Raw genomic sequence first — 25,540 nt, forward strand, 5'->3', positions numbered from 1 at the left:
GAAAATATATCATTAAATTAATGTTTTTAAATCGTGTAAAAAATTAAAGTTCTGAGAGACATGACTACAATATATAAAGAATCTTGCTATGGCTAATAAGCAATTTTTAGGAACGATATATGATATTTGAGACCTTCCTCAATTAAATATACACAAAACTTGCATTTTTTGCATTTAATATCACATTAAATTCAACATAGGTTATGAAATCAAATTCCGCGCCATCATAACTCCTCCCTCGATGAGCTTTGAACCTATCACCTGCAGCCACTTGTCGGAGATCCCGTTGGTCCGATGCAACCCCCTGGAAAGCTGCTTTAACCTGAATCCATTTCGTGTTCATTGATTGCTTAAGACGTACACGACCTAGAAAAGGTGAGTTTTTGAAATGATTTCTTAAAAATTATGGTGTTTTTATCTAAACGAAACACGTACTGTAAAGTTGAGATGAAATTTAATTTTTCCCACATATACACAGATCTGATTCTAGCCATGGCTGATGAGAAAGAAAATTTCAAAGGACATATCTACAGGATTGCTTCAGACTTGGGAATTCATCTCAACCCTGACTTTGATTTGAAAAAGTTATCAACGACTTTGTGTGAGTGCATTAGCGGCTTTAATTTTACAATTGTATTTAATTAATTTTTTCGTATGGCAGGTAAAGAATCATTTGTACGTTTGGCGTTGAAACTGATGAAGACAAAGTGCACTTTTGTGTTCAGAGACGCGAAATATTTCAGGGATTTGAAATTTTATATCCTTTACGAACTACTCTTCCTTTACGACGTGAAAGAACTTGACCTGACGGGATTGATGACCTTTAGCTCAAAAGAAGACAGGAAACTTAGTGTGTTGAATGATTTGGTAAAATGATGAGTTAATATTTAATGTTATTGAAAATCTTTAATTTTTATAAAATGCAATCATTTTTGTCTCCATATATAGATTAAATCGCCACTTGAAAACATCGAAAAGATTCAAATATTCGGTGACGGATGCGGAAACTTTTTTGGGTACCCGTATACAGTAGAGGGTCAACAATTATTTAAAAAGGGCCTGAAAGCCTTGCACCATTTGCGAGAGCTTCAAATCGAGTTGTTCACGTTCCATTTGAATGAAGTAATGGATATTTGCTCTAAAGTGCCCACTCTGGAGCACATCAACGTCATCCTCGGAGTCAAGAAATTGCCAGAAAGAGCAGAATTGATATCAAAGCTAGGCAACTTGAAAGCTTTCCAGTGCGTAGACATGAAATATCAAGACATGGAAATATACACGAAATTCATTCTGATGTGCATGGAAAATCTCACCAAGTTGCAATTGATTGGACAACCATGCAGTCCATTCAGCACAAATTATAAAATCGTCAATGCGGACGAACAAGGTTCCACCACCAACTCTTCTCTCCGACATTTGCTCATTGTCCAATATATGAACTTCAATCGTCGAGTTCTTCAATGGTTTCCTCATGTTTCGCATCTTAAGGTGAACGACAATGTTTACAAAATCATATTACTCTAGAATCATCAATAATATCTATATTTTGTTGATCATAATGAAATGATGTTGATTTCAGATTGATTTTAATGGATGGACAGACATCCCGGACCATTTAGAAAATGAAAGGATATTATTCCAGAATGTCGAGAGTCTCAACTTGCAAAATGTCACCAAGCGTACTTTGTTCAACTTCCTACAGACTTACGGATTTTACCTCCGTGAACTGCACGCGGTATTGGTAGTCGAAAAAGATGAATCTTCCGACTGCATGTTCTACACCAAAATTTGGTTACTTTGCCCTAAACTGGAAAAAATTTACCTGAATTATCAGATAGATGAGAAGGATTATGAGACAGACCAGAAAATTCTCTTGGCAGTTTCAAAGATTAATGAACTCAAGATAAATTTGTATATTCCGATGACTTGTTGATTTTCCCTGAATTTATTCGTGTTTTTCTTCAACAGGAAAACAATGATGAGTACCATTATTGTGACTGTACCGGAGCTAACAAAGATGGAGATAACTTGCGAAGGGTTCGATGACTCTTACTTACGGTACTTGGAAAATTTGTGTGAGGATATTAGCGAGAAAAAGATTCTGCAAAAGCTGGAGCATCTACCCGCATAAAAAAATATAACCCAGGAATATCCGGAATAATCTTAGATTAATCAAAATTTACCCGAAAAAATTAATCCAAAAAAATGATCCAGGATTAATCCTGTATTAATTGAGATTAATCTATGAATGTTTAAGATCAATCTAGAGATTAATCTAAAAAAATATTCTCAGATTATTCTTTAGATCATTCTGAGATTAATCCAAAAATATAATTTTTGGAATTTTCTTAGAATGAATCCAGATTAACCTTAAATTGTTTTAAAGTTAATCTAGAGATTAATTTACAAGAATATCCCTAGAATAATCCCAAAAGGGAAATTTGAATATAGTTGATAGATTATCCCCAGATTATTCTATGGATCATTCTGAGATTAATTCAAAATATTTTTTTAATGTTCCTAGAATATTCTTTAAAAACCCGAAAAGAGAAGAACTTAGATATTTTTCTTACAATTAAAAACACAAAATTAAATATGAAACATAATTTAATCAACAAAATTAACTGCCATATTGTTAAATAATATCACAAAAATAGTTTTCTGGGAAATATTTTTTAATTAAGTCGATAATTAAATTTTAATAAAAAAACCTAAACCTTTTTCGCATTATCTAATACAAAATTATGATGCCTTTTTTCAAAGAAGCTGCCCAGATTAAAAAAGGTAAAAAATCATAAATTCGATTGAATAAATTAATTTCTTAACACAAGGAGTCTTAATTAATGCTACCGACAAACGGGCAAATTTGTAAATAAAGGTCAGAAGACCAAAAAAGGGTTAAAAGGGCGATTTTAGTGTGCGCGTGGTAGCGGCGGCTGCACATGCATGCACGCACTTGCATGGAATGCCTGCTGCCTGCCTCAGTTGTGGAGCGGGGGAGGGGCGACGGGCAGCAGGACTAGCGAGCAGCAGCAGCAAGAGACTTACAAAATCCTGCTTCGCTCTCTTTGTCTAACGCGTCAACGGTCAACCGCCGTTCTAAGTTAAAGTTATTAACGGACGCAGGACGCCGGACGCCGCCAGTAAGGGACAACACGGAACACGGACGTCCCGCAGACTTGGACGGATGGCCTGGATCTTGCGGTCAACAGGGTAAGTCTCATTTTATAGATTAGCGTCCAAAGAAATTAGAACAGATCGCGCAACTTTGAAATCCAACGGTTTTATTGTAAAATTACACTTTTCGCCGCTACTTATGCAGTTTTCGCCACCAATATTTTGATATGGGATCCTCTCCAGTCCTCAATGTTCTTAATTAGAACCCCATAAATAAGTTTGGGTGGCGGAAACTGTAAATCGGTGATGAAAAATATAATTTTTCCATGTAAATCGCGGTCGCATTTTTTGTACGCTTACGAGAATTTTTATTACACATTCCGATTCAATTGGCTTCGCATGGAAAATGGAAAAATATTATGCATGAACTTGACATACTTCTACCTTCCATTTTCCAAGCAAAGCTAATTGAAAAAAGCTTTTATTTATTTTTTTCTACGAGTCGCTCCCTTTTTTTAGCTTCAAGCCGTCCGCAGATGTTATGCACGACGGGAAAAGATACAATCGTTTAAGTTCTGCAGTTTGGGCTTCAAGATTGGCGGTGCTGGCATCGAATGAGAGAAAATTTTGTACCTGATATGATGGAAAACCAATAAATTTTAAAAATTTAACTAAATAAGTTTGTAATTATTTAAACAATTCCCAATTAAATCGCAGTAATAACATATTTTGAAATATTCTAGGAACAATCTGAGGTAATTTTAAGAATAACTTAGGGATAATATTTGTCACACTTAATATTGACCTTAAAATAATATTAGATTAACCAAAGAATGTTCCAGGATGATCCAAAAAGAATAATCCTATGTAAAGATTTGATACGCTAAATATGAATCCCAGATCAATCCAAAGATTAATCCATAAGTATATTCTGAGAATGTTCTAGGATCATTCTCTAGAGCTTTTTGAAACAAACCCCGGCAGAATAATCCTGGAACATTCTAAGGATATTCTCTTAAATTAATCTACAGATTAATCCAGTATCACGAAAAACCGTATCATAAGTTCATATATAATTAATTTTTTAGATTAATCCTGGGCGAAGTCGGTATATTCTTAGAACATTCTCAGGTGATATTTTTTTATGCGGGTAACCATCGACATGTCCTGGATTTATCCACATCAAATCCAAAATGCAAAATATTTTAAGGGAGCAGCTTTGTTGGTTAAATTTATGACCACTAAACTGCCCAAGCTTTCTGTCGTCAAATTCAAATTGAACCGTTGCTGCGATTACCTCAGGTTGGCCAACGCTTTAAAGGACAAGAACACGACTGACTCGGAAATTCAGGAATTATCGCTGCTGGAAGGGGTGACTGTTGAATCACTTCGCTGCATTGTGGATGACGATTTGATCAAACTTTTAAATATCTACAATGACTGAATTTCCCTCAAGTACATTTGAAGCATTTTAAACTTTATTTTTAATTGAACAAATTTTGTAATCAAATTTTTATGCACACGTAATTCAATTTTCTAAGAATTTTTTTCATATCATTTTTTTTAATACTGTACTAAAAACTATTACTAGAAAGCTTTTGCTTCTTGTGACTCTGCTATGAATTATAGTATAAAAATGAAAATTGATCTTGATCAACCAAGATGATATAGGAAAATCCATTTTCTTTACAGCAATGGAGAGTGAATATTAAAATATACAATTAGCTTTATTTGTCCATTTTAGATGCAAATAAAAATGGCTACAAAACAACTTAAAGTTTTTTTATTGATTTAAATTAACATAATATTTGATCATCAACGACCAAGGATCCCTTTTATTATGTTGAGTCTGATAACAACAATTTGAAATGGTTTCAGATGTTTTTTTGTAGGCAGATGAAGAAATTAATATAAAGGAACGTTTCGTTCATCAATGCGTTGTACAATTCTGACCCAAACTTCAATAGAACAAAATAAACAGAGGTTCATGCGTTAAAAGCGTTGCGTATATGTCAACCATTTGCCAGATTTACCTTTTGACATATATTATGAAGGTCATTTCCCCGCAGGCGCATAAAAAGCGCGTACTTTTCTCCTAGAAGCGTTACGGAATACAAAAATCAGGAGTACGCCAATCAAATCGCAGCAATCAAAGAGTGCTGAACGCTGATTGGTTGTCTCTTGAAAAACGGGAACGTAAAGACAAGGAGTTAAATAATATGCAACACGATTTTTACGTATTGAAGCATTTTATCAAGCTTTTAAGAGCTTTCAGAAATTACCAGATCCAGGTAGTAAATTGATTAAAAAAATAAACAAACGAATAACGAAAGACGTGGAAAGAAAGTTACCTGCAGCCAGATAGCAGCTTCAAATTTTCTTCTCCTTGTCGCACACACCACTGAGAGGACGTGTGCTTTATGATTTGTGGTTGATAGCGGCAAACAGCTGATTACGAATCCACGCTTGAGGCTAGAGACCTCTTTCCAAATTTTACAACGCACACAAGGCACGACTTCACAGGACCAGGACGACGCGTGAAGCAATATCCACGTGAAAAATTAGTATGTTTACAACAAGAAGAATCTGGGCATTGAAATTTAACGGAAAACACTTGTTGGGAATTTTTTTACTTTGTATAGCGAGCCAAGAGATGAGGCGTCGAGGCAAAGAAGGAAAACCCCCGATTCAAAAGCCGCTGTGCAGACTGTGCGAGTGTCCGACGTCGGACGGCCACGTCCTCGCGTCGCAGGTGGACAGGTTCAAGCTGAGGAAATGGGCCATGGAGGTCATGAACCTGACGGAAGAGGATGAAAACTTGCCAGAGGTGGTCGAAGAAGACGCTTTGATCTGCTATTTTTGCATCTGGCAGGCAGAGTGAGGTTTTCCACGAGATTAAAAATTTAATTTTGATTTTAACGCGTGTTTTAGGTTTGGGGATGAGTCTGGAGACGAGGCTGTTGCTTGGTGGCCGAAAAATCTTGATTTGGAAGAAAACGCTAGGGTGCTGCGTGTGAATTATTCAGGTACTTACAGAGATTTTAAATAGAAATAACCACCAGCGTAATTTATTTTTTTACAGTTGGAGATGTTGAGCAGTGTTGGGTGCAGTTGGATGAGATTGATCTCGTCAAATACGAAAAGGAAATCCCTAAGAAGAGGAAATACGGGAGTAGTGTTTGCTTATACTGTGGCAAAAGATACGAACAACTGAAGATGCACGTCAAACGAATGCATAAAGAAGCTATCAAATGCGGAATTCGGGGCTGCACGACGTACTTTCACACCGAGGAGGAAAAAGAGCAGCACATGCAGCACGACTTTCACGCGAACCAATGCGAAAGCAGAGAAATTCGTTGCAAATTTTGTGAAACCGGCAAATTGTATTCCACAGTGGAATTGTGGAGGCAGCACATGAAACGCATGCATCCAGAACAGGTGGCGTGCTCGCGTGTAGGCTGCAATGAATATTTCATATCCAAGTCCAAGATGGTTCTCCACGTGAATACGATCCACAAACAAAACCTAAATCAAAAAATCTTCCAGTGCAAGCATTGCGATTATTTCGCAACGTTTGAATATCTTTTGAAAAAACATGTAGAGTGCAAGCACAAGCCAAAGATCTTCAAATGCGACAGTTGCGACGCCAAATTTGGCGCAAAATGGATAGTGCAAAAGCACTTCATGCGATTTCACACGTTCGACAAGTGCAAATCTTGCGGCCAGGAAATGGCTCTCATGAATATTGCACGACACAGAAAGCCATCAGTTTGCTCCAAATGTAAACTCAGTTTCGAGTGCTTTGGTTTGTATCAATTGCATAGGAAGAAATGCAAACAAACCCTCCTAAGTTGCAAAGAGTGTGGAAAACAGTTCCTCTTGCCTAGCAGGTTGAATTTTCATGTGAGACAAGCTCACACCAAAACCGAGATTTTTCGCTGCAACCATTGCGACGTTTCTACATTTCGCAAGGGCAACATGGTGCGGCACTTGCAATGCAAACATTTACCAAAACACGGTTAGGTGCGAAGAGTGCAACAAATTTTTTGCCACGAGATATTTTCTCTAACATCACAAATATTGTAGGCACAGAAATCCGTCTGTTGCTCAGAATGTCAGCATTGTCAGGCGAATCACATTGATGTATAAATAAAACGAATAGTGGCATTCTATGAAATGATTGGCATTAAATTTTATCAATCCTTATAAACTATTTTCACTTTTGAATGGTGTTTTATGTTAATTTCTTTGATATTATTAATTTAGTTTTAACGAAAATATTGAATTTATTTTTTTAAATCTGAAGGTTGGTTGTATTATTATACAAAACTCAAGCTTAAAAAAATATGAGAAACACCTTTCAAAATAAAAACTAGGAAAAAGAAATCATTTTTCCAGGTAACCGTTTAATATTTAGAGAAATTCGGCTGCAAAGCTTGCTAGTTAATATATTAGTTTCCCATCTGGAAAAGCACGACTTAGGATATATTTCCAACTTTGCAGACCGAAAGAAAAATCGCGTCGAGGAGGATTCAAACCGGACTTCCGAGCTATTAGCTGGATATGAAAAAAATAAGCAATTCGTGCAGGCGGCCGGTCTCTCTACAAATACTTAAACCGAGCTTTTTGTCGAATAATGACGATTTGAGGCCGGACGCTGATTGGTTGTTTGTGGGAAGAAGAGAGAGTTCAGACAATGAGTAAATAATACAACTCGAGTTTTTGCGTATTTAAGTATAAATATGGAAAAATTTTAGATTAGTGCGAGTGCTAGCTGTCAGTTAGTGGACATGCCCCGGTTTCCCGCGTAAAGCGAACACCGCCGACATCTGGCGAGCTGGACGTACGATCGCTGGACCACTTGCGCGACTGCGCGTGCTCAAAGCTAGTTTGTTGATCAGCTGGGAGTAGTGTGAGTGCGGCGAAGGACCAATTTTAATGCTGGCCCAACTTAAGGTAAAAGCAAAATTGATGCAGTGAACTGTCCGCAACCGCCATCCAGCCACCCTAATTCCCCCAAGAGCCCCCAAAATGTGGCATGAAGGCCGCATGGAGATCATGCCCAAGAGTTTCATTTTATTTCAGTGTGCTGAGGCGCGATGGTGACCTGAAAACTTATTTACTATGTATTCCGAGTGACGTCATAAAGTTACGCTTCCCAAAACACCGCATATGGCGGCCATAAACCTGTTTTAAAGTAACCGACGTGACACCAACGGTTGGGTCGGGAAGCTCTTAGCGGGAACGGGTTTGGGCCACAAGAGTGACACCCCCTTGCAGTAGACTGCCGGATAGCCGATAAATAAATGAGATCGCGCGAAACGTGTCACGTGATCCGTCCCAAACTCCGCAATCCGCCACTGCCACTTCCCTTTTCACGTTTCGAGTGATGCGCGGAGGACAAAAACGGCATACTGCGCATTAAATTTGATCTTTCGCGGTTTTCTTGAAGTACGCGCTTACATTTAGAACCGCCGTAACAATTCAATGTATATATTATTGATAATCTCTTAAGCTTTCGATTTTGGTACCGGTTGCACCTGATCATGTGAGCTTTTTCGACCGATTCCAACCGTGTGCGCGGACTAATTTAACATGGCGTTTATATGGGACTAAAAAGTGCACTGAGAAGTATAGCAGCTGGCGCGCGCTCCTCTCTTGTTATTAATTGTAAGCTCTCTACGTGGGCTGGCCTCATGGCCGCTAGGTTGAACCGACGCTTCTGGGCCGCAACAAGGCCCAGTGGCCCGCTAACAAAGCGACAAGGCCCGAGTATTGAGGCTGAGCCATTCTTTGTTTATTTTAATTTCATTTCGGTGCTATTCTTTTTTTTATTTTTCCTCTCGACGGCATTAGAAGTAATTTGATTTTGTAACGGCAAATCTTTACCCGCGCTTATCCCAGCTCATAACTTGTCCACCTTTCCAGATGCACTCAACCACTTCGTGGCTGGTTGGGAGAGGTGGGGGCGCTCTATGCTCGCCCCACCAGAAAGAGCCAATGAGAGCGTGGCGGGCGGTTTGAAACGACCGTTAGAAGTCGGCGTCGGTGACGCCACCGCTAACTTGCGCTTATGGCTTTCAACAGTGGAAAAAAGCGGATGTGCGTGTATTTTCTGCTGCTGTTAGTGGAGTTTTCCGAATGAAAAATGATGCAAGGTAAGTCTGTGCGAGCTGAGGGTTGAGCGTACATTCACCCTGAGTTGACCTGTGAACCCGTACGCACTGCAGGTCTAGGGATAAAGTGATTATTCACTAGCGTTAAGCAGCAAAGTAGAACCGCTCGCAAGGCAGTGAAATTTCGTGCATCTCGCACGCCTGTAAAAAGAATACTTATTTATGTTTAAAATATAGCACGCAGTGTGTAAAATTCGATATATAATTTACTCGATTTATGTTTTCTAGCTCTCTGACCTTGTCTGTGAGAACTGCCGTTGTGATCTTATTTGTACTCGTCTCTTTTAAACTGACCCAACCCGTTGAACGGGGTAAGAATTGTTTTATCTATATATATTTGCTGTGTATTTATTACATTGTATCATATTCTATTGTAATTGTATATTTCTGGTTTTATTACTCTCTATAAGATACTTTCAATTTTTTGATTGTGATACGCACATGTTTGACATTGGTGACTTGATTCTTATTTGTAATTGCAGTTCAATTCACGTGACGAACAATAAACCTGGTAGCTCAATACCATTTGAGGGAATCAGTCTATCATTCCCCATAGGGGTGAATTAAGTCGGGTAGTAGATGTTGAAGCAGCTGACTTTGCATCGTTCCCAGAAAAATCTGACGGAGACTTCACAGGAGAACGCGTGAAGCAAAAAAGATCCGCGTGTAGAATTTTGTTTACGAAAGCCAACCTTAGAAGAATCTGGGCATTGATATTTAACGGAAAACACTTGTTGGGAATTTTTTTATTTTGTATAGCGAGCCAAGAGATGAGGCGTCGAGGCAAAGAAGGAAAAACCCCGATTCAAAAGCCGCTGTGCAGACTGTGCGAGTGTCCGACGTCGGACGGCCACGTCCTCGCGTTGCAGGTGGACAGGTTCAAGCTGAGGAAATGGGCCATGGAGGTCATGAACGTGACGGAAGAAGACGAAAACTTGCCGGAGGTGGTCGAAGAAGAAGCTTTGATTTGCTATTTTTGCATCTGGCAAGCAGAGTGAGTCTTTTCATGAGGATAAATTTTATATTTTGACTTTCACACGTGCATTTTAGGTTTGGGGATGAGTCTGGAGACGAGGCTGTTGCTTGGTGGCCGAAAAATCTGGATTTGGAAGAAAACGCTAGGGTGCTACGTGAGAATTATTCAGGTACTTATAGAGATTTTAAATAGAAATAAACCAGCAGCGTTATTTTTTTATTTTAAAGTTGGAGATGTTGAGCAGTGTTGGGTGCAGTTGGATGAGATTGATCTCGCCAAATACGAAAAGGAAATCCCTAAGAAGAGGAAATACGGGAGTAGTGTTTGCTTATACTGTGGCAACAGATACGACCGACTGATGGAGCACGTCAAACGAATGCATAAAGAAGCAATCAAATGCGGAATTCGGGGCTGCACGACTTACTTTCAAACCGAGGAGGAAAAAGAGCAGCACATGCAGCACGTTTTTCACGCGAACCAATGCGAAAGTAGAGAAATTCGTTGCAAATTTTGTGAAACCGGCAAATTGTATTCCTCAGTAAATTTGTGGAAGATGCACATGAATCACTCCCATCCAGAACAGGTGGCGTGCTCGCATTACGGCTGCAACGAGTATTTCAAATCCAAGTCCAAGATGGTTCTCCACGTGAATTCGATCCACAAACAAATCAATCAAGATATTTTCCAGTGCAAGCATTGCGAGTATTTCACAACGGTTGAATATAATTTGAGAAACCACGAACAGTCGAGGCACAAGCCAAAGATCTTCAAATGCGACAGATGCGACGCCAAATTTGGCGCAGAATGGATAGTGAAAAAGCACTTCAAACAATGTCACACGTTCGACAAGTGCAACTCTTGCGGCCAGGAAGTGTCTGTCATGATGATTGCACTACATAGAAAGCCATCAGTTTGCTCCAAATGTAAACTCAGTTTTGAGTGCTTGGGTTTGTATCAATTGCATAGGAAGAAATGCAAACAAACCCTCCTAAGTTGCAAAGAGTGTGGAAAACAGTTCCTCTTGCCTTGGAGGTTGAATCTACATGTGAGAAGAGTTCACACCAAAACTGAGATTTTTCACTGCGAACATTGCGACTATTCCACTTGTGACAAGAGCAATATGCGGGAGCACATGCTACGCAAACATTTTCCAAAGACTGTTAAGTGTGATGAGTGCGACAAATGGTTTGCCTCTGAATCATTTCTCAAGACCCACAAACAGATGATGCACGAATGCGTTCGTTGTTCAGAGTGTGGTCAGGAGATAATCTGCCATTACATTTCTAGACATCGGCGTGTCAAGACTTGCCGCCGCTGCGAGTGCAAGTTCAAGTGCTCTGGACTTCTTGAAAAGCATAAGAAGAGCTGCAAACAAACCCATTTTAGTTGCAAAGAGTGTGGAAAACAGTTCCCCTTGCCTAGCAAGTTGAATCTACATGTGAGACGAGTTCATGCTAAAACCTCTATTTTTCACTGCGAACATTGCGACTATTCTTCATGTGACAAGAGCAATATGCGGAAGCACATGCTACTCAAACATTTTCCAAAGACTGTTAAGTGTGATGAGTGCGACAAATTGTTCGCCTCTGTGTCACTTCTCAAGGATCACAAACAGAAATGTCACAAATACGTTCGTTGTGCAGAATGTGCTCAGGAGATGTGCCGTAAAACCATGTTTAAACATCGGACTGCCAAGACTTGCTGCCACTGCAAGTGCAAGTTGAAGTGCTCAGGACTTCTTCAAAAGCATAAAAAGAGCTGCAATCCAACCCTCTTAAATTTAAGTTGCAAAGAGTGTGGAAAAACGTTCATCAAGCGTTGGAAGTTGAATTGCCACGTGAAACAAGTTCACAACAAAAGTACGATTTTTCGCTGCGACCATTGCGACTTCTCTACATTTAACAAGAGCCTAATGGAAAGGCACATGCAATGCAAACATTTACCGTAAGACGGTTAGGTGTGAAGTGTGCAACAAATTGTTTGCCACGGAATATTTTCTCAAGTATCACAAATACGCGTTCGTTGCGCAGAATGTGCGCCAAGATTTTCCAGCAATGCCAGTGCAAGTGTTAAGTGCTCAGGACTTTACGCAAAGCATATTGAAACCTGCAAGAATTAGTAATTACTAGGTTGACAAGTGCCAGAAAATGTATAAGCAAAAGTAATTTCTGTGTTCTCAAATTGACAGGAATCAAATTGAGGAATAAATAAAACGAATACTGGCATTCTTAAAAATGGTTGGCATTAAATTTTATATAAATCCTAAAATAACATATTCCCTTTTATAGTTATCTAGTTTCAATTTTGGAAGTGGTTTAGGGTGAATTTACTTGCGAATTAAATCAATTTATTCTTGACTAAAAAGCGTGGGCCAGATTCGTGTGACGCGCAGATATTGCGTCCGGTGGAGTATGCCGCGAAAAAACGGTCACGTGAAAATGCGCGAAAAGAATCAAGTTTTAGTCAATATATTGTGACTGCAATCACTCTTTACTAATTGTGTCTTTTGAATCGTAAAAACAAACTCTTGAAACTCGTCCGACAATCCAAAGAGAAGATTTTGCTTCCCACATTCAGACGCCATCTTGGATCTGCGCAGTGTGAACCTTTTTATCGCACTTCTGGCCACCAATGGCATAACTATTAAATTAATTTTTGATTTGGTTTCTGATTGATTTCGAAGGCTGGGAAAGTTCCAAACTGTTTGGTAAATGAAATGCAATTAATCAGGGAAATCGTAGGTCTTGGCTTGCAAAACATATCTATATAAAAGAACGTTTCGTCCATCAGTGCGTTGTACAATTCTGACCCAAACTTCAATAGAACAAAATAAACAGAGGTTCATGCGTTAAAAGCGTTGCGTATATGTCAACCATTTGCCAGATTTACCTTTTGACAGATATTATGAAGGTCATTTCCCCGCAGGCGCATAAAAAGCGCGTACTTTTCTCCTAGAAGCGTTATGGAATACAAAAATCAGGAGCACGCCAATCAGATCGCAGCAATCAAAGAGTGCTGAGCGCTGATTGGTTGCCTCTTGAAAAACGGGAACGTAAAGACAAGGAGTTGAATAATATGCAACACGATTTTTACGTATTGAAGCATTTTATCAAGCTTTTAAGAGCATTCAGATATTACCAGATTCAGGTAGTAAATTGATTAAAAAATAAACAAACGAATAACGAAAGACGTGGAAAGAAAGTTACCTGCAGTCAGCTTGCAGCTTAAAATTTTCTTCTCCTTGTCGCACACACTGCTGAGAGGACGTTTGCTTTATGCTTTGTGGTTAATATAGCGGCAAACAGCTGATTACGAATCCACGCTAGAGGCCTCTTTCCAAATTTGACAACGCACAGGCACACAAGGCACGAGGCACGAGTTCACAGGACCAGGACGATGCGTGAAGGAATATCCACGTGAAAAAATAGTATGTTTACAACAAGAAGAATCTGGGCATTGAAATTTAACGAAAAACACTTAGGAATTGTTTTATTTTGGATAGCGAGCCAAGAGATGAGGCGTCGAGGCAAAGAAGGAAAAACCCCGATTCAAAAGCCGCTGTGCAGACTGTGCGAGTGTCCGACGTCGGACGGCCACGTCCTCGCGTCGCAGGTGGACAGGTTCAAGCTGAGGAAATGGGCCATGAAGGTCATGAACCTGACGGAAGAAGACGAAAACTTGCCGGACGTGGTGGAAGAAGACGCTTTGATCTGCTATTTTTGCATCTGGCAGGCAGAGTATGTTATTTACGAACTAACAAAGTTTCAATCTTTTCATTTTGACCCTTTTTTAGGTTCGGGGATGAGTCTGGAGATGATTCTGTGGCTTGGTGGCCGAAAAATCTTGATTTGGAAGAAAACGCTAGGGTGCTTCGGGAGAATTATTCAGGTACTTTAGGAATTTTTAATAAAAATATTTATCAGAGTAATTCATATTGTTTAAATTTTACAGTTGGAGATGTTGAGCAGTGTTGGGTCCAGTTGGATGAGATTGATCTCGCCAAATATGAAAAGGAAATCCCTAAGAAGAGGAAATACGAGAGTAGACTTTGCATATACTGCGGTAACAGATACGACCAACTGAAGAAGCACGTCAAACGAATGCATAAAGAAGCAATCAAATGCGGAATTCGGGGCTGCACAACTTACTTTCACACCGAGGAGGAAAAAGAGCAGCACATGCAGCACGACTTTCACGCGAACCAATGCGAAAGCAGAGAAATTCGGTGCAAATTTTGTGAAACTGGCAAATTGTATTCCTCAATTAATTCGTGGAAGATGCACATGAATCACACCCATCCAGAGCAGGTGGCGTGCTCACGTGTAGGCTGCAATGAGTATTTCAAATCCAAGTCTGAATTGATTCTCCACTTCAATTCGCACAAACAAGACATCAATCGAGATCTTTTCCAGTGCAAGCATTGCGAGTATTTCACAACAGTTGAAGATAATTTGAGACAACACGAAGAGGCGAAGCACATGCCAAAAATCTTCAAATGCGACAGTTGCGACGCCAAATTTGGCGCAAAATGGATAGTGCAAAAGCACTTCAAGCGATTTCACACGTTCGACAAGTGCAAATCTTGCGGCCAGGAAGTGGCTCTCATGAATATTGCACGACACAGAAAGCCATCAGTTTGCTCCAAATGTAAACTCAGTTTCGAGTGCTCAGGTTTGTATCAATTGCATAGGAAGAAATGCAAACAAACCCTCCTAAGTTGCAAAGAGTGTGGAAAACAGTTCCCTTTCTCTTGGAGGTTGAATCGACATGTGAGACAAGTTCACGCCAAAACCAAGATTTTTCGTTGCAACCAATGCAACTTTTCTACATTTCTTAAGGGCAACATGGTGCGGCACTTGCAATGCAAACATTTATCAAAAGACGGTTAGGTGCGAAGAGTGCAACACATTTTTTGCCACGAGATATTTTCTCAAACATCACAAATACAGTAGGCACAAATACGTCTATTGCGCAGAATGTCAGCATTGTCAGGAATCACATTGATGTATAAATAAAACGAATAGTGGCATTCTATGAAATTATTGGCATTTTATAAATTTTATATATCCTATCAAAATGTTGTTCCTTTTATACTTATTTTGCTTCATTTTTTAGTTTTGAAACTTTGAAAGGTGTTTTGTGTTAATTTATTTCTAACTCAAATAATGTATTTAGGATTTCTTCTAAATCTTAAGGTTCCTTGTATTATAAATATGAAAATCGAGCCTAACATCAAACTTGAAAAACATCTTTTAGGAAAAAGAAATCATTTCCCCAGGTCATCGTTTTAATTTTGGAGAAATTGGCGGAAAAGCATGCTAGTCAATATTAGTTTCCCTTCTGGAAAAGTACGATTTAAGATATATATTCTCCAAATTCACATACCGAAAGAAAAATCGCGGCAAATTCAAACCGGACCTCCGAGCTAGCTGGATATGAAAAAATAAGTCATTCGTGCAGGCGGTCTCTCTACAAAAACTTTAACCAAGCTTGGTGTCGAATAATGACGATTTGAGGCAGGACGCTTATTGGTTGTTTATGGGGAGAAGAGAGAGTTCAGACAAGGAGTTTATAAAACACCTAAATTTTTTGCGTATTTAAGCATATAAATCTGAATAATGTTAAGATTCGTGCGAGAGCTAGGTGCCAGTTAGTTGACATGCCCCGGTTTCCCGCGTAAAGCGAACACCGCCGACATCTGGCGAGCTAGACGTAAGATCGCCGGACCACGGGCGCGACTGCGCGTGCTCACAGAGCTTGTTTGTTGACCAGCTGGGCGTAGTGAGAGTGCAAGGAAAAGCAGCGAAAAAGTGGGGAAAATGATTGCGCCGAGGAACCAAATTTAATGCTGGCCCAACTTAAGGTAAAAGCAAAATTGATGCTGTGAACTGTCCGAAACTGCAATCCAGACCCCCTGAGCCCCCAAAATGTGGCATGTAAGGTCGAATATGTCACGCGGTCATGTTCGACATGCCCACGAGTTTCATTATATTTTAGTTTGATTGAGGCGCGATGGCGACCTTAACAACATGTCTACTATGTATTCCTAAGTGTCTTTGACATGTGTTAAAAGTTTGGACCCCCTATAGGGCCTTAGCAACGACTAATCAAGTCGCAAATATTAAATATGGACCAAGGCCAAGATGGCGGCGGACGCTGGCAAGGACCGTGGTTACATGTAAACAAGAAACAGTAGACTGCCGAATAGCTGATAAACCAATGAGATCGCGCGAAACGTGTCACGTGATCCGTCCCACACTCCGCCATCCGCCACTGCCACTTCCCTTTCCTCGTCTCGAGTGATGCGCGGAGGACAAAAACGGCATACTGTCATTAAATTTGATCTTTCGCGGTTCTCTAGAAGTACGCGCTTACTTAGAACCGGTTTAAATTCTACATATATATTATTGATAATCTCTTTATCTTTCGATTGGTACCGGTTGCACCTGATCATGTGAGCTTTTTCGACCGATTCCAACCGTGTGCGCGGACCAATTTAACATGGCGTTTAAAAGTGCGCGCGGAAGCACAGCAGCTGGCGCGCGCTCCTCTCTTGTTTAGCTATCTACGTGGGTTGGCCTCATGGCCGCTAGGTTGAACCGACGCTTCTGGGCCGCAACAAGGCCCAGCGGCCCGCTAACAAAGCGACAAGGCCCGAGTATTGAGGCTGAGCCATTCTTTGTTTATTTTAATTTCGTTTCGGTGCTATTCTTTTTGTTGTTCCTCTCGGCGGCATTAGAAGTAATTTGATTTTGTAACGGCAAATCTTTACCCGCGCTTATCCCAGCTCATAACTTGTCCACCTTTCCAGATGCACTCAACCACTTCGTGGCTGGTTGGGAGAGGTGGGGGCGCTCTATGCTCGCCCCACCAGAAAGAGCCAATGAGAGCGTGGCGGGCGGTTTGAAACGACCGTTAGAAGTCGGCGTCGGTGACGCCACCGCTAACTTGCGCTTATGGCTTTCAACAGTGGAAAAAAGCGGATGTGCGTGTATTTTCTGCTGCTGTTAGTGGAGTTTTCCGAATGAAAAATGATGCAAGGTAAGTCTGTGCGAGCTGAGGGTTGAGCGTACATTCACCCTGAGTTGACCTGTGAACCCGTACGCACTGCAGGTCTAGGGATAAAGTGATTATTCACTAGCGTTAAGCAGCAAAGTAGAACCGCTCGCAAGGCAGTGAAATTTCGTGCATCTCGCACGCCTGTAAAAAGAATACTTATTTATATTTAAAACATATCACGCATGAGTGTGTTAAATTCGATATATAATTTACTCGATTTATGTTTTCTAGCTCTCTGACCTTGCCCGTGAGAATTCCCGGTGTGATCTTATTTGCACTCGTTTCTCTTAAACTGACCCAACCCGTTGAACGGGGTAAGAATTGTTTTATCAATATATATATATGTTGTGGTATTTATTACATTGTATAATATTCTATTGTAATTGTATATATCTGATTTTATTACTCTCTATAAGATACTTTCAATTCTTTGATTGCAATACGCACATGTTTGACATTGGTGACTGGACTCTTATTTGTAATTGCAGTTCAATTCACGTGACGAACAACCAATCTGGTATCTCAACCATTTGAGGGAATCTGTCTACCATTCCCCATAGGGGCGAAGTCGGGTAGTAGATGTTGAAGCAGCTGACTTTGCATCGCTCCCAGAAAAATCTGACGCAGACTTCACAGGACAATGCATGAAGCAAAAAAAAATTCGCGTGTAGAAATTTCTTTACGAAAGCCAACTCAAGAAGAGTCTTGGCATTGAAATTCAACGAACATTACTTTACGGGAAATTCATTTCGATAACGAGTCACTTGAGGAGCCGAGAGATGAAGCTGCGAGGCAAAGAAGGAAAAACCCCGATTCAAAAGCCGCTATGCCGACTGTGCGAGTGTCCGACGTCGGACGGCCACGTCCTCGCGTCGCAGGTGGACAGGTTCAAGCTGAGAAAATGGGTAATGCAGGCCATGAACCTGACGGAAGAAGACGAAAACTTGCCGGACGTGGTCGGAGAAGACACTTTGATCTGCTATTTTTGCATCTGGCAGGCAGAGTGAGTTTTTTCATGAGGATAAATTTTATATTTTGACTTTGACACGTATCCATTTTAGGTTTGGGGATGATTCTGGAGATGACTCTGTTGCTTGGTGGCCGAAAAATCTTGATTTGGAAGAAAACGCTAGGGTGCTGCGTGAGAATTATTCAGGTACTTACAGAGATTTTAAATAGAAATAATTACAAGCGTAATTTATTTTTCATTATTTTTACAGTTGGAGATGTTGAGCAGTGTTGGGTCCAGTTGGATGAGATTGATCTCGCCAAATACGAAAAGGAAATCCCTAAGAGGAAATACGGGAGTAGTGTTTGCTTATACTGTGGCAAAAGATACGACCAACTGAAGAAGCACGTCAAACGAATGCATAATGAAGCCATTAAATGCGGAGTTCAGGATTGCACAACTTACTTTCACACCGAGGAGGAAAAAGAGCAGCACATGCAGCACGACTTTCACGCGAACCAATGCGAAAGCAGAGAAATTCGTTGCAAATTTTGTGAAACCGGCAAATTGTATTCCACAGTGGAATTGTGGAGGCAGCACATGAAACGCATGCATCCAGAACAGGTGGCGTGCTCGCGTGTAGGCTGCAATGAGTATTTCAAATCCAAGTCCAAGATGGTTCTCCACGTGAATTCGATCCACAAACAAGACCTAAATCAAGAAATTTTCCAGTGCAAGCATTGTGATTATTTCACAACGTTTGAATATATTTTGAGACGACACGAAGAGGCGAAGCACAAGCCAAAGATCTTCAAATGCGATAGTTGCGACGCCAAATTTGGCGCAAAATGGATAGTGCAAAAGCACTCTAACAAATATCACAGGTTCGACAAGTGCAAATCTTGTTGCCAGGACGTGGCTCTCGGGTACAAGAAACACCACATAAAGCCATCAGTTTGCTCCAAATGTAAACTCAGTTTCGAGTGCTTGGGTTTGTATCAATTGCATAGGAAGAAATGCAAACAAACCCTCCTAAGTTGCAAAGAGTGTGGAAAACAGTTCCTCTTGCCTTGCAGGTTGAATCTACATGTGAGACAAGTTCACGCCAAAACCGAGATTTTTCGCTGCGACCAGTGCGACTTTTCTACATTTCACAAGGTCAGCATGGTGCGGCACTTGCAATGCAAACATTTACTAAAAGACGGTTAGGTGCGAAAAGTGCAACACATTTTTTGCCACGAGATATTTTCTCAAACATCACAAATACAGTACGCACAAATACGTCTATTGCACAGAATGTCAGCATTGTCAGGAATCACATTGATGTATAAATAAAACGAATACTAGCATTCTATCTTGTGCACAAGGCACTGTCCAAAATTAAATTTTTAAATAGGTTTAAAAATTTAATAGATTTTTATCACTATACATTTTTGTTGAATTAAAATTCTTTGGTTTTAAATCCTGTTTGGTATGATTTACACTGATAACACATTAAAATCAAATAAATGTTAGCTCTCACCGCCTGTTTCATCCATTCGTCCTTGAGCGCATTGTACTGCTAGCTGTTGACGCTGGCGCATGTACTCTATCCGCTCCTTGCCCTTGAGACCTTCAGGGTAGACATTGAGCAAGTGCTTCCAGACTACCTTGCGCAAGGAAGGCTCAACTCCAGACGCAAAGACAGCGGCACGCATTGCTCTCGGCTCCTCAAGCGTGCCAAGAGGATCGAGAAAGCTGCGGAAGCAAACGTCGTCAACCGGCGCCTCCTCAGGCGGCTCCGGGTCGTAGTCGGGTGCCTCCTCAGGCTTCAGGGCACGCTGCACCATGCCCAAGGTACGCTCCATCTGGCTCTTGAACAGGCCCTGCAGCTGCGCCGCCTTGGGCTTGCCCAGTCTCAGCAGCGGTTTCAGACTCTTAATCACGCTCACCGGTGGCTCTTCGGGCTCCCATGCTTCCTCGGCGCCAGTCACGTCAATCTGATAGTTTAATTTGACTTTTAAAAATGAATTATTATCCTGAATAATGTTATTATTCTTTCTCTGACGTAAGCATGTTTAAAGAAAATTTTATTTTGATTTTCTGTCAAAATATAAAGGTCTACAAAATTTACACCACCCATTCAAGGCTTGATTCGCTATTAACACACTTTCCTTAATATTGCAACAGTTTTAAACAGATCTGATAAAACGACGAGGTTGTGGTCGAGTAGAGATAATGGTCAAGTAGTGCACTAAAAGTGAAAGCGAAAACCCATACACAAATTATCAACACAGCAGCTATTCAATGTGAATAAAAGTTTAAAGTTTAAATTCACCAGAAGGTTGAGGCACGGATCGCAGGCACCAAGGAAAGCAGCATCGAGGTCCCAATCCGAGAGCAAGGGAAGAAACGTTTCTTGACCCAAGTCATCGATGACTCTGTAGCTGACGGAAAAGTCCCTACAGAGTTGACCCGTTTTAACCATGAATTTCTACAATATTGAATGGTCCACCTGCGCAGTTCGAACGCCTTCGCCAGGATGGAACGCAGGACATCGTAGGTGGTGATTTGGGGGTCCACGCTGAACTTCCTCCACTCGGGCTCTGCGTCGCCGTCGCATTTCTAGTTGAAATCAGGTGGGTGAAAATGTTTTTGTCTCAAATTCAATGAAGGGCAGTACCTTGGCCTTGACCCGAACGGCCTCCTTGCTATAGTCGAAGAGCCCAGCCATCAGCAAGAAGGCCACGATGTCACCAATACCCTCATTTAGCTCATGACACCCGAAGAAACCACTGCGGAGCCAGATCTTCACTTCACACGCAGAGGACTGACCCGACACCCGACTGAAAAATCAAACTGGTAGTGGTGGCGCTAGTGTCGCCACACCCAGGACATGCCAACAATTTTCGCCAATACGAGCAAATACGAGGGAGTGCTGCAAGATTCAGTTGATCCAATTGTTTCGTTAAAACAGCATTTTTTATTTTAAAATATATAGAAATGATTAGAAAAAATATTCCTGTGCTTTTTTAATGAATGTTTTATTTTATACTTATTTATTCCGCATTAAATTTGGTGAAATTAATAAGAATTTTTAACTTAAAATAATTTTGTGAAAAGATACTTTTTAACAATCAGATCTCAGATTGCTCTTTTAGTAACATAATGGAGTATTTTGAAATAACGAAAAAAATTAATTCAATCCAGAAAAAAATACGGCAAACAAATTTAAGTGGTCCCCAGAGCATGCTTTGATTATTTGTCAAAATGAAGGACGAACAACTAACCCTTACGAAGGAGAAGCTGTGCTACCTCATTGTAAGTAACCTCAATCTTGATCAAAACAGAATATAATATAATAATATACCTTTGAGCAATTATAATAACTAAGTTCACAATTTACAATTTTCCTCTCAATTGCGTTTGAAAAGATCTCAAGGAATAAATTATCAAGCATAAAAGCTGAAATAAAATCATATGAGGTGACTTTAGAGGATTTTATACAAAACAGAGCACACATATTGACACAGCTAACACAAAATATGAGGCCACAAAAACATTAATGTATTAAGTGGGCGCTGCTTGAGACCCTTCAATCACAAAACGGAAGTCAGTAGGATGCTTTTGGAGTTGACTCAGCCCAGCTGAACTTTGATTGCTTTTTGACTCAAGCGGAAGATGATTGCGTCGACAATGCTGGCCACTGTGTACACTCCTCCAATCGAAGCACACACATTGGTGAGAAAGTGACCAAACGACCTGCCAAAATCAAATAATTATTAACAAATCTACCAACCAACAACCGTCCGGAATCTTTACCTTTTCACTTCAGAGTAGCGCACCATCATCGGAGAGAGTTCATAGTTGAAGAAAATACCTGGCATTCCTGAGGACTCAAGGAGACTCTGAGACACGACTTTCTTGTGCTTGGTAACTGCGTACTGGTTTGTGTGGAAAACTTTTCCGTCAAGAGCACTGTAGGTTGTAGGCACAATTTTGATGTAATAATGAAACATAGTTGAGCCTGCGGAAATAAAAATATGACACAGATTAAATCTCTCGTAAGATGATCTATCAAGTCTACGCATAGACACGCAAATTTTCCCTAGCCGCCAAAAGGGACAAATTAATATTTCACAGTGGTGCCAACAAAACTGGAAAATTCAATATGGCCGCTATTTTTGTCAAGGAACGACACGCTTGAGTAATATCAGTAATATTACGTGTTTAACCACGATGCCAGTGCCCGCGGGATCGTTTCACTCAGGCCCCAGTTGCTGGGACCGCGTTAAAATGGGTTTCACCATGGGCTTTTGCGTGGGAATGGCGAGCGGCGCTATTTTCGGCGGATTCTCGGCGCTCCGGTACGTATACACACTAATCCCAATGACCGGCATGGTGTATTAAAATATATATTTGAACTTCAAAAGGTACGGGATGAGAGGCAGGGAACTTATCAACAACGTTGGAAAGGTGATGCTGCAGGGTGGAGGCACATTTGGCACGTTCATGGCCATTGGCTCCGGAATCAGATGTTGACCGAACCTTGACTTGGATGCTGCTGTGCAAGAGCGAGTGTGCATTTGGCTCAACTCTAATAGACACTTAATGAGCAGAATTCGCTTTTGTTGGGTTTCAATGCTGTCTGTAGTCCTATATTTTTCAAGTTTAATTTAAACTAAAATAAACACGAACTGAAAGTATGGCCTGTTTTCTAGATAATTCTCCCAAAATACCCAACGTGAAATTGACTAAGATTTTCATCATAAATTATATGAAATGATTGGCATTTTTTAAAATTTTATAATTCCTATCAAAAAGTTGTCCCTGTTGTCCCTTTTACACTTATTTTGCTTCATTTTCAGTTTTGAAACTTTGAAAGGTACGTGTTTTGTGTTAATTTATTTCTAACTTAAATAATGAATTTAAGATTTCTTCTAAATCTTAAGGTTCCTTGCATTATAAATATGAAAATGAAGCCTAACATCAAACTTGAAAAACATCTTGTAGGAAAGAGAAATCATTTTCCCAGGTCATCGTTTGAATTTTGGAGAAATTGGCGGAAAAGCATGCTAGTCAATATTAGTTTCCCTTCTGGAAAAGTACGATTTAAGATATATATTCTCCAAATTCACAAACCGAAAGAAAAATCGCGGCGAGGAGGATTCAAACCGGACCCCCGAGCTAGCTGGATATGAAAAAATAAGTCATTCGTACAGGCGGTCTCTCTTCAAATACTTAAACCGTACTGTTTGTCGAATAATGACGATTTGTGGCCGGACGCTGATTGGTTGTAAATGGGAAGAGGAGTGAGTTCAGACAAGGAGTTAATAAAGCAACTAAATTTTTTGCGTATTTAAGTATATAAATCTGAATAATTTTAAGATTAGTGCTAGAGTTAGCTGCCAGTTAGTGGACATGCCCAGGTTTCCCGCGTAAAGCGAACACCGCCGACATCTGGCGAGCTAGATGTAAGTTTGCTGGACCACGTGCGCGACTATGCGTGCTCAGAGCTAGTTTGTTGACCAGCTGGGAGTAGTTTGATTGCGGCGAAGGACCAAATTTAATGCTGGCCCAACTTAAGGTAAAAGCAAAATTGATGCAGTGAACTGTCCGCAACCGCCATCCAGCCACCCTAATTCCCCCAAGAGCCCCCAAAATGATGCATGAAGAACGCATGGAGATCATGCCCGCGAGTTTCATTTTATTTCAGTGATCTGAGGCGCGATGATGGTGACCTGAAAACTTGTTTACTATGTATTCCGAGGGGCCTTTAACATATGTATAAGGTTAGGATTCCCTAGGGGGCCTTAGCACCGAATAATTAGGTCGCAAATGTTAAATATGGACCAAGGCCAAGATGGCGGCGGAAGCCGGCAAAGTTTGTGGTTACATGTAAACTTGTAAACACGAAACGCAAGAAACAGTAGACTGCCGGATAGCCGATAAACCAATGAGATCGCGCGAAACGTGTCACGTGATCCGTCCCACACTCCGCCATCCGCCACTGCCACTTCCCTTTTCGCGTCTCGAGTGATGCGTGGAGGACAAAAACAGCATACTTTCATTAAATTTGATCTTTCGCGGTTTTCTAGAAGTCGCGTTTATTTAGAACCGGTTTCAACTCAACATATATGTTATAGATAATCTCTTTATCTTTCGATTGGTACCGGTTGCACCTGATCATGTGAGCTTTTTCGACCGATTCCAACCGTGTTCGCGGACTATTTTAACATGGCGTTCATACAGGACTAAAAAGTGCGCACGGAAGTACAGCAGCTGGCGCGCACTCCTCTCTTGTTTACGTGGGTTGGCCTCATGGCCGCTAGGTTGAACCGACGCTTCTGGGCCGCACCAAGGCCCAGCGGCCCGCTAACAATGCGGCAAGGCCCGAGTACTGAGGCTGAGCCATTCTTTGTTTATTTTAATTTCATTTCGGTGCTATTCTTTTTTTTATTTTTCCTCTCGACGGCATTAGAAGTAATTTGATTTTGTAACGGCAAATCTTTACCCGCGCTTATCCCAGCTCATAACTTGTCCACCTTTCCAGATGCACTCAACCACTTCGTGGCTGGTCGGGAGAGGTGGGGGCGCTCTGCGCGCCCCCACCAGAAAGAGCCAATGAGAGCTTGGCGGGCGGTTTGAAACTTGAAACGACCGTTAGAAGTCGGCGTCGGTGACGCCGCCGCTGACTTGCGCTTATAGCTTTCAACAGTGGAAAAAAGCGGATGTGCGTGCATTTTCTGCTGCTGTTAGTGGAGTTTTCTGAACGAAAAATGATGCAAGGTAAGTCTGTGCGAGCTGAGGGTTGAGCGTACATTCACCCTGAGTTGACCTGTGGACCTATGTGCACTGCAGGTCTAGGGATAAAGTGATTATTCCCTAGCGTTAAGCAGCAAAGTGGAACCGCTCGCAAGGCAGTGAAATTTCGTGCATCTCGCACGCCTGTAAAAAGAATACTTAATTATATTTAAAACATATCACGCATGAGTGTGTAAAATTCGATATATAATTTACTCGAATTATGTTTTCTAGCTCTCTGACCTTGTCTGTGAGAACTGCCGTTGTGATCTTATTTGTACTCGTTTCTCTTAAACTGACCCAACCCATTGAACGGGGTAAGAATTGTTTTATCTGTATATATGTTAGCTGTGTATTTATTGCATTGTATAATATTCTATTGTAATTGTATATATCTGATTTTATTACTCGCTCTATAAGATACTTTCAATTCTTTGATTGTAATACGCACATGTTTGACATTGGTGACTTGATTCTTAT

At 40.7% G+C, this 25,540-nt stretch overlaps 4 protein-coding genes and 1 long non-coding RNA gene across 5 annotated transcripts; 4 read left to right on the top strand and 1 right to left on the bottom strand.

The window, feature by feature from the left end:
• The first annotated feature begins 2,151 nt into the window (after positions 1-2,151).
• LOC135943206 (uncharacterized) lies at positions 2,152-3,796 on the top strand. Its single transcript, XR_010575172.1, has 2 exons — positions 2,152-3,213; positions 3,637-3,796. It is a non-coding gene; the product is annotated as an uncharacterized LOC135943206 (long non-coding RNA).
• A 6,396-nt stretch (positions 3,797-10,192) lies between these two features.
• On the top strand, positions 10,193-11,699 carry LOC135943810 (zinc finger protein OZF-like). Its single transcript, XM_065490476.1, has 5 exons — positions 10,193-10,287; positions 10,344-10,423; positions 10,497-10,757; positions 10,809-11,192; positions 11,557-11,699. Exons 1-5 carry the CDS (start codon positions 10,193-10,195, stop codon positions 11,697-11,699), a joined length of 963 nt encoding a protein of 320 aa, XP_065346548.1.
• A 2,212-nt stretch (positions 11,700-13,911) lies between these two features.
• LOC135943811 (transcription factor E4F1-like) lies at positions 13,912-17,830 on the top strand. The gene is made up of 5 exons (XM_065490477.1): positions 13,912-14,006; positions 14,063-14,157; positions 14,221-14,940; positions 17,081-17,254; positions 17,817-17,830. The coding sequence occupies exons 1-5, from the start codon at positions 13,912-13,914 to the stop codon at positions 17,828-17,830; spliced, it is 1,098 nt and encodes a 365-aa protein (XP_065346549.1).
• Positions 17,831-19,788: 1,958 nt separating this feature from the next.
• LOC135943812 (TBC1 domain family member 25-like) lies at positions 19,789-21,145 on the bottom strand. Its single transcript, XM_065490478.1, has 4 exons — positions 20,940-21,145; positions 20,772-20,881; positions 20,595-20,718; positions 19,789-20,256 (listed from the first exon to the last, which is right to left on the bottom strand). The coding sequence occupies exons 1-4, from the start codon at positions 20,988-20,990 to the stop codon at positions 19,789-19,791; spliced, it is 753 nt and encodes a 250-aa protein (XP_065346550.1). The 5' UTR covers positions 20,991-21,145.
• Positions 21,146-22,424: 1,279 nt separating this feature from the next.
• Positions 22,425-22,962, top strand: LOC135943350 (reactive oxygen species modulator 1-like). Its single transcript, XM_065489838.1, has 2 exons — positions 22,425-22,623; positions 22,690-22,962. The coding sequence occupies exons 1-2, from the start codon at positions 22,496-22,498 to the stop codon at positions 22,796-22,798; spliced, it is 237 nt and encodes a 78-aa protein (XP_065345910.1). The 5' UTR covers positions 22,425-22,495; the 3' UTR covers positions 22,799-22,962.
• Positions 22,963-25,540: the final 2,578 nt, after the last annotated feature.

This window comes from Cloeon dipterum, chromosome 4, assembly GCF_949628265.1.
Source record: "Cloeon dipterum chromosome 4, ieCloDipt1.1, whole genome shotgun sequence".
Classification (NCBI taxonomy): Eukaryota; Metazoa; Arthropoda; class Insecta; order Ephemeroptera; family Baetidae; genus Cloeon; species Cloeon dipterum.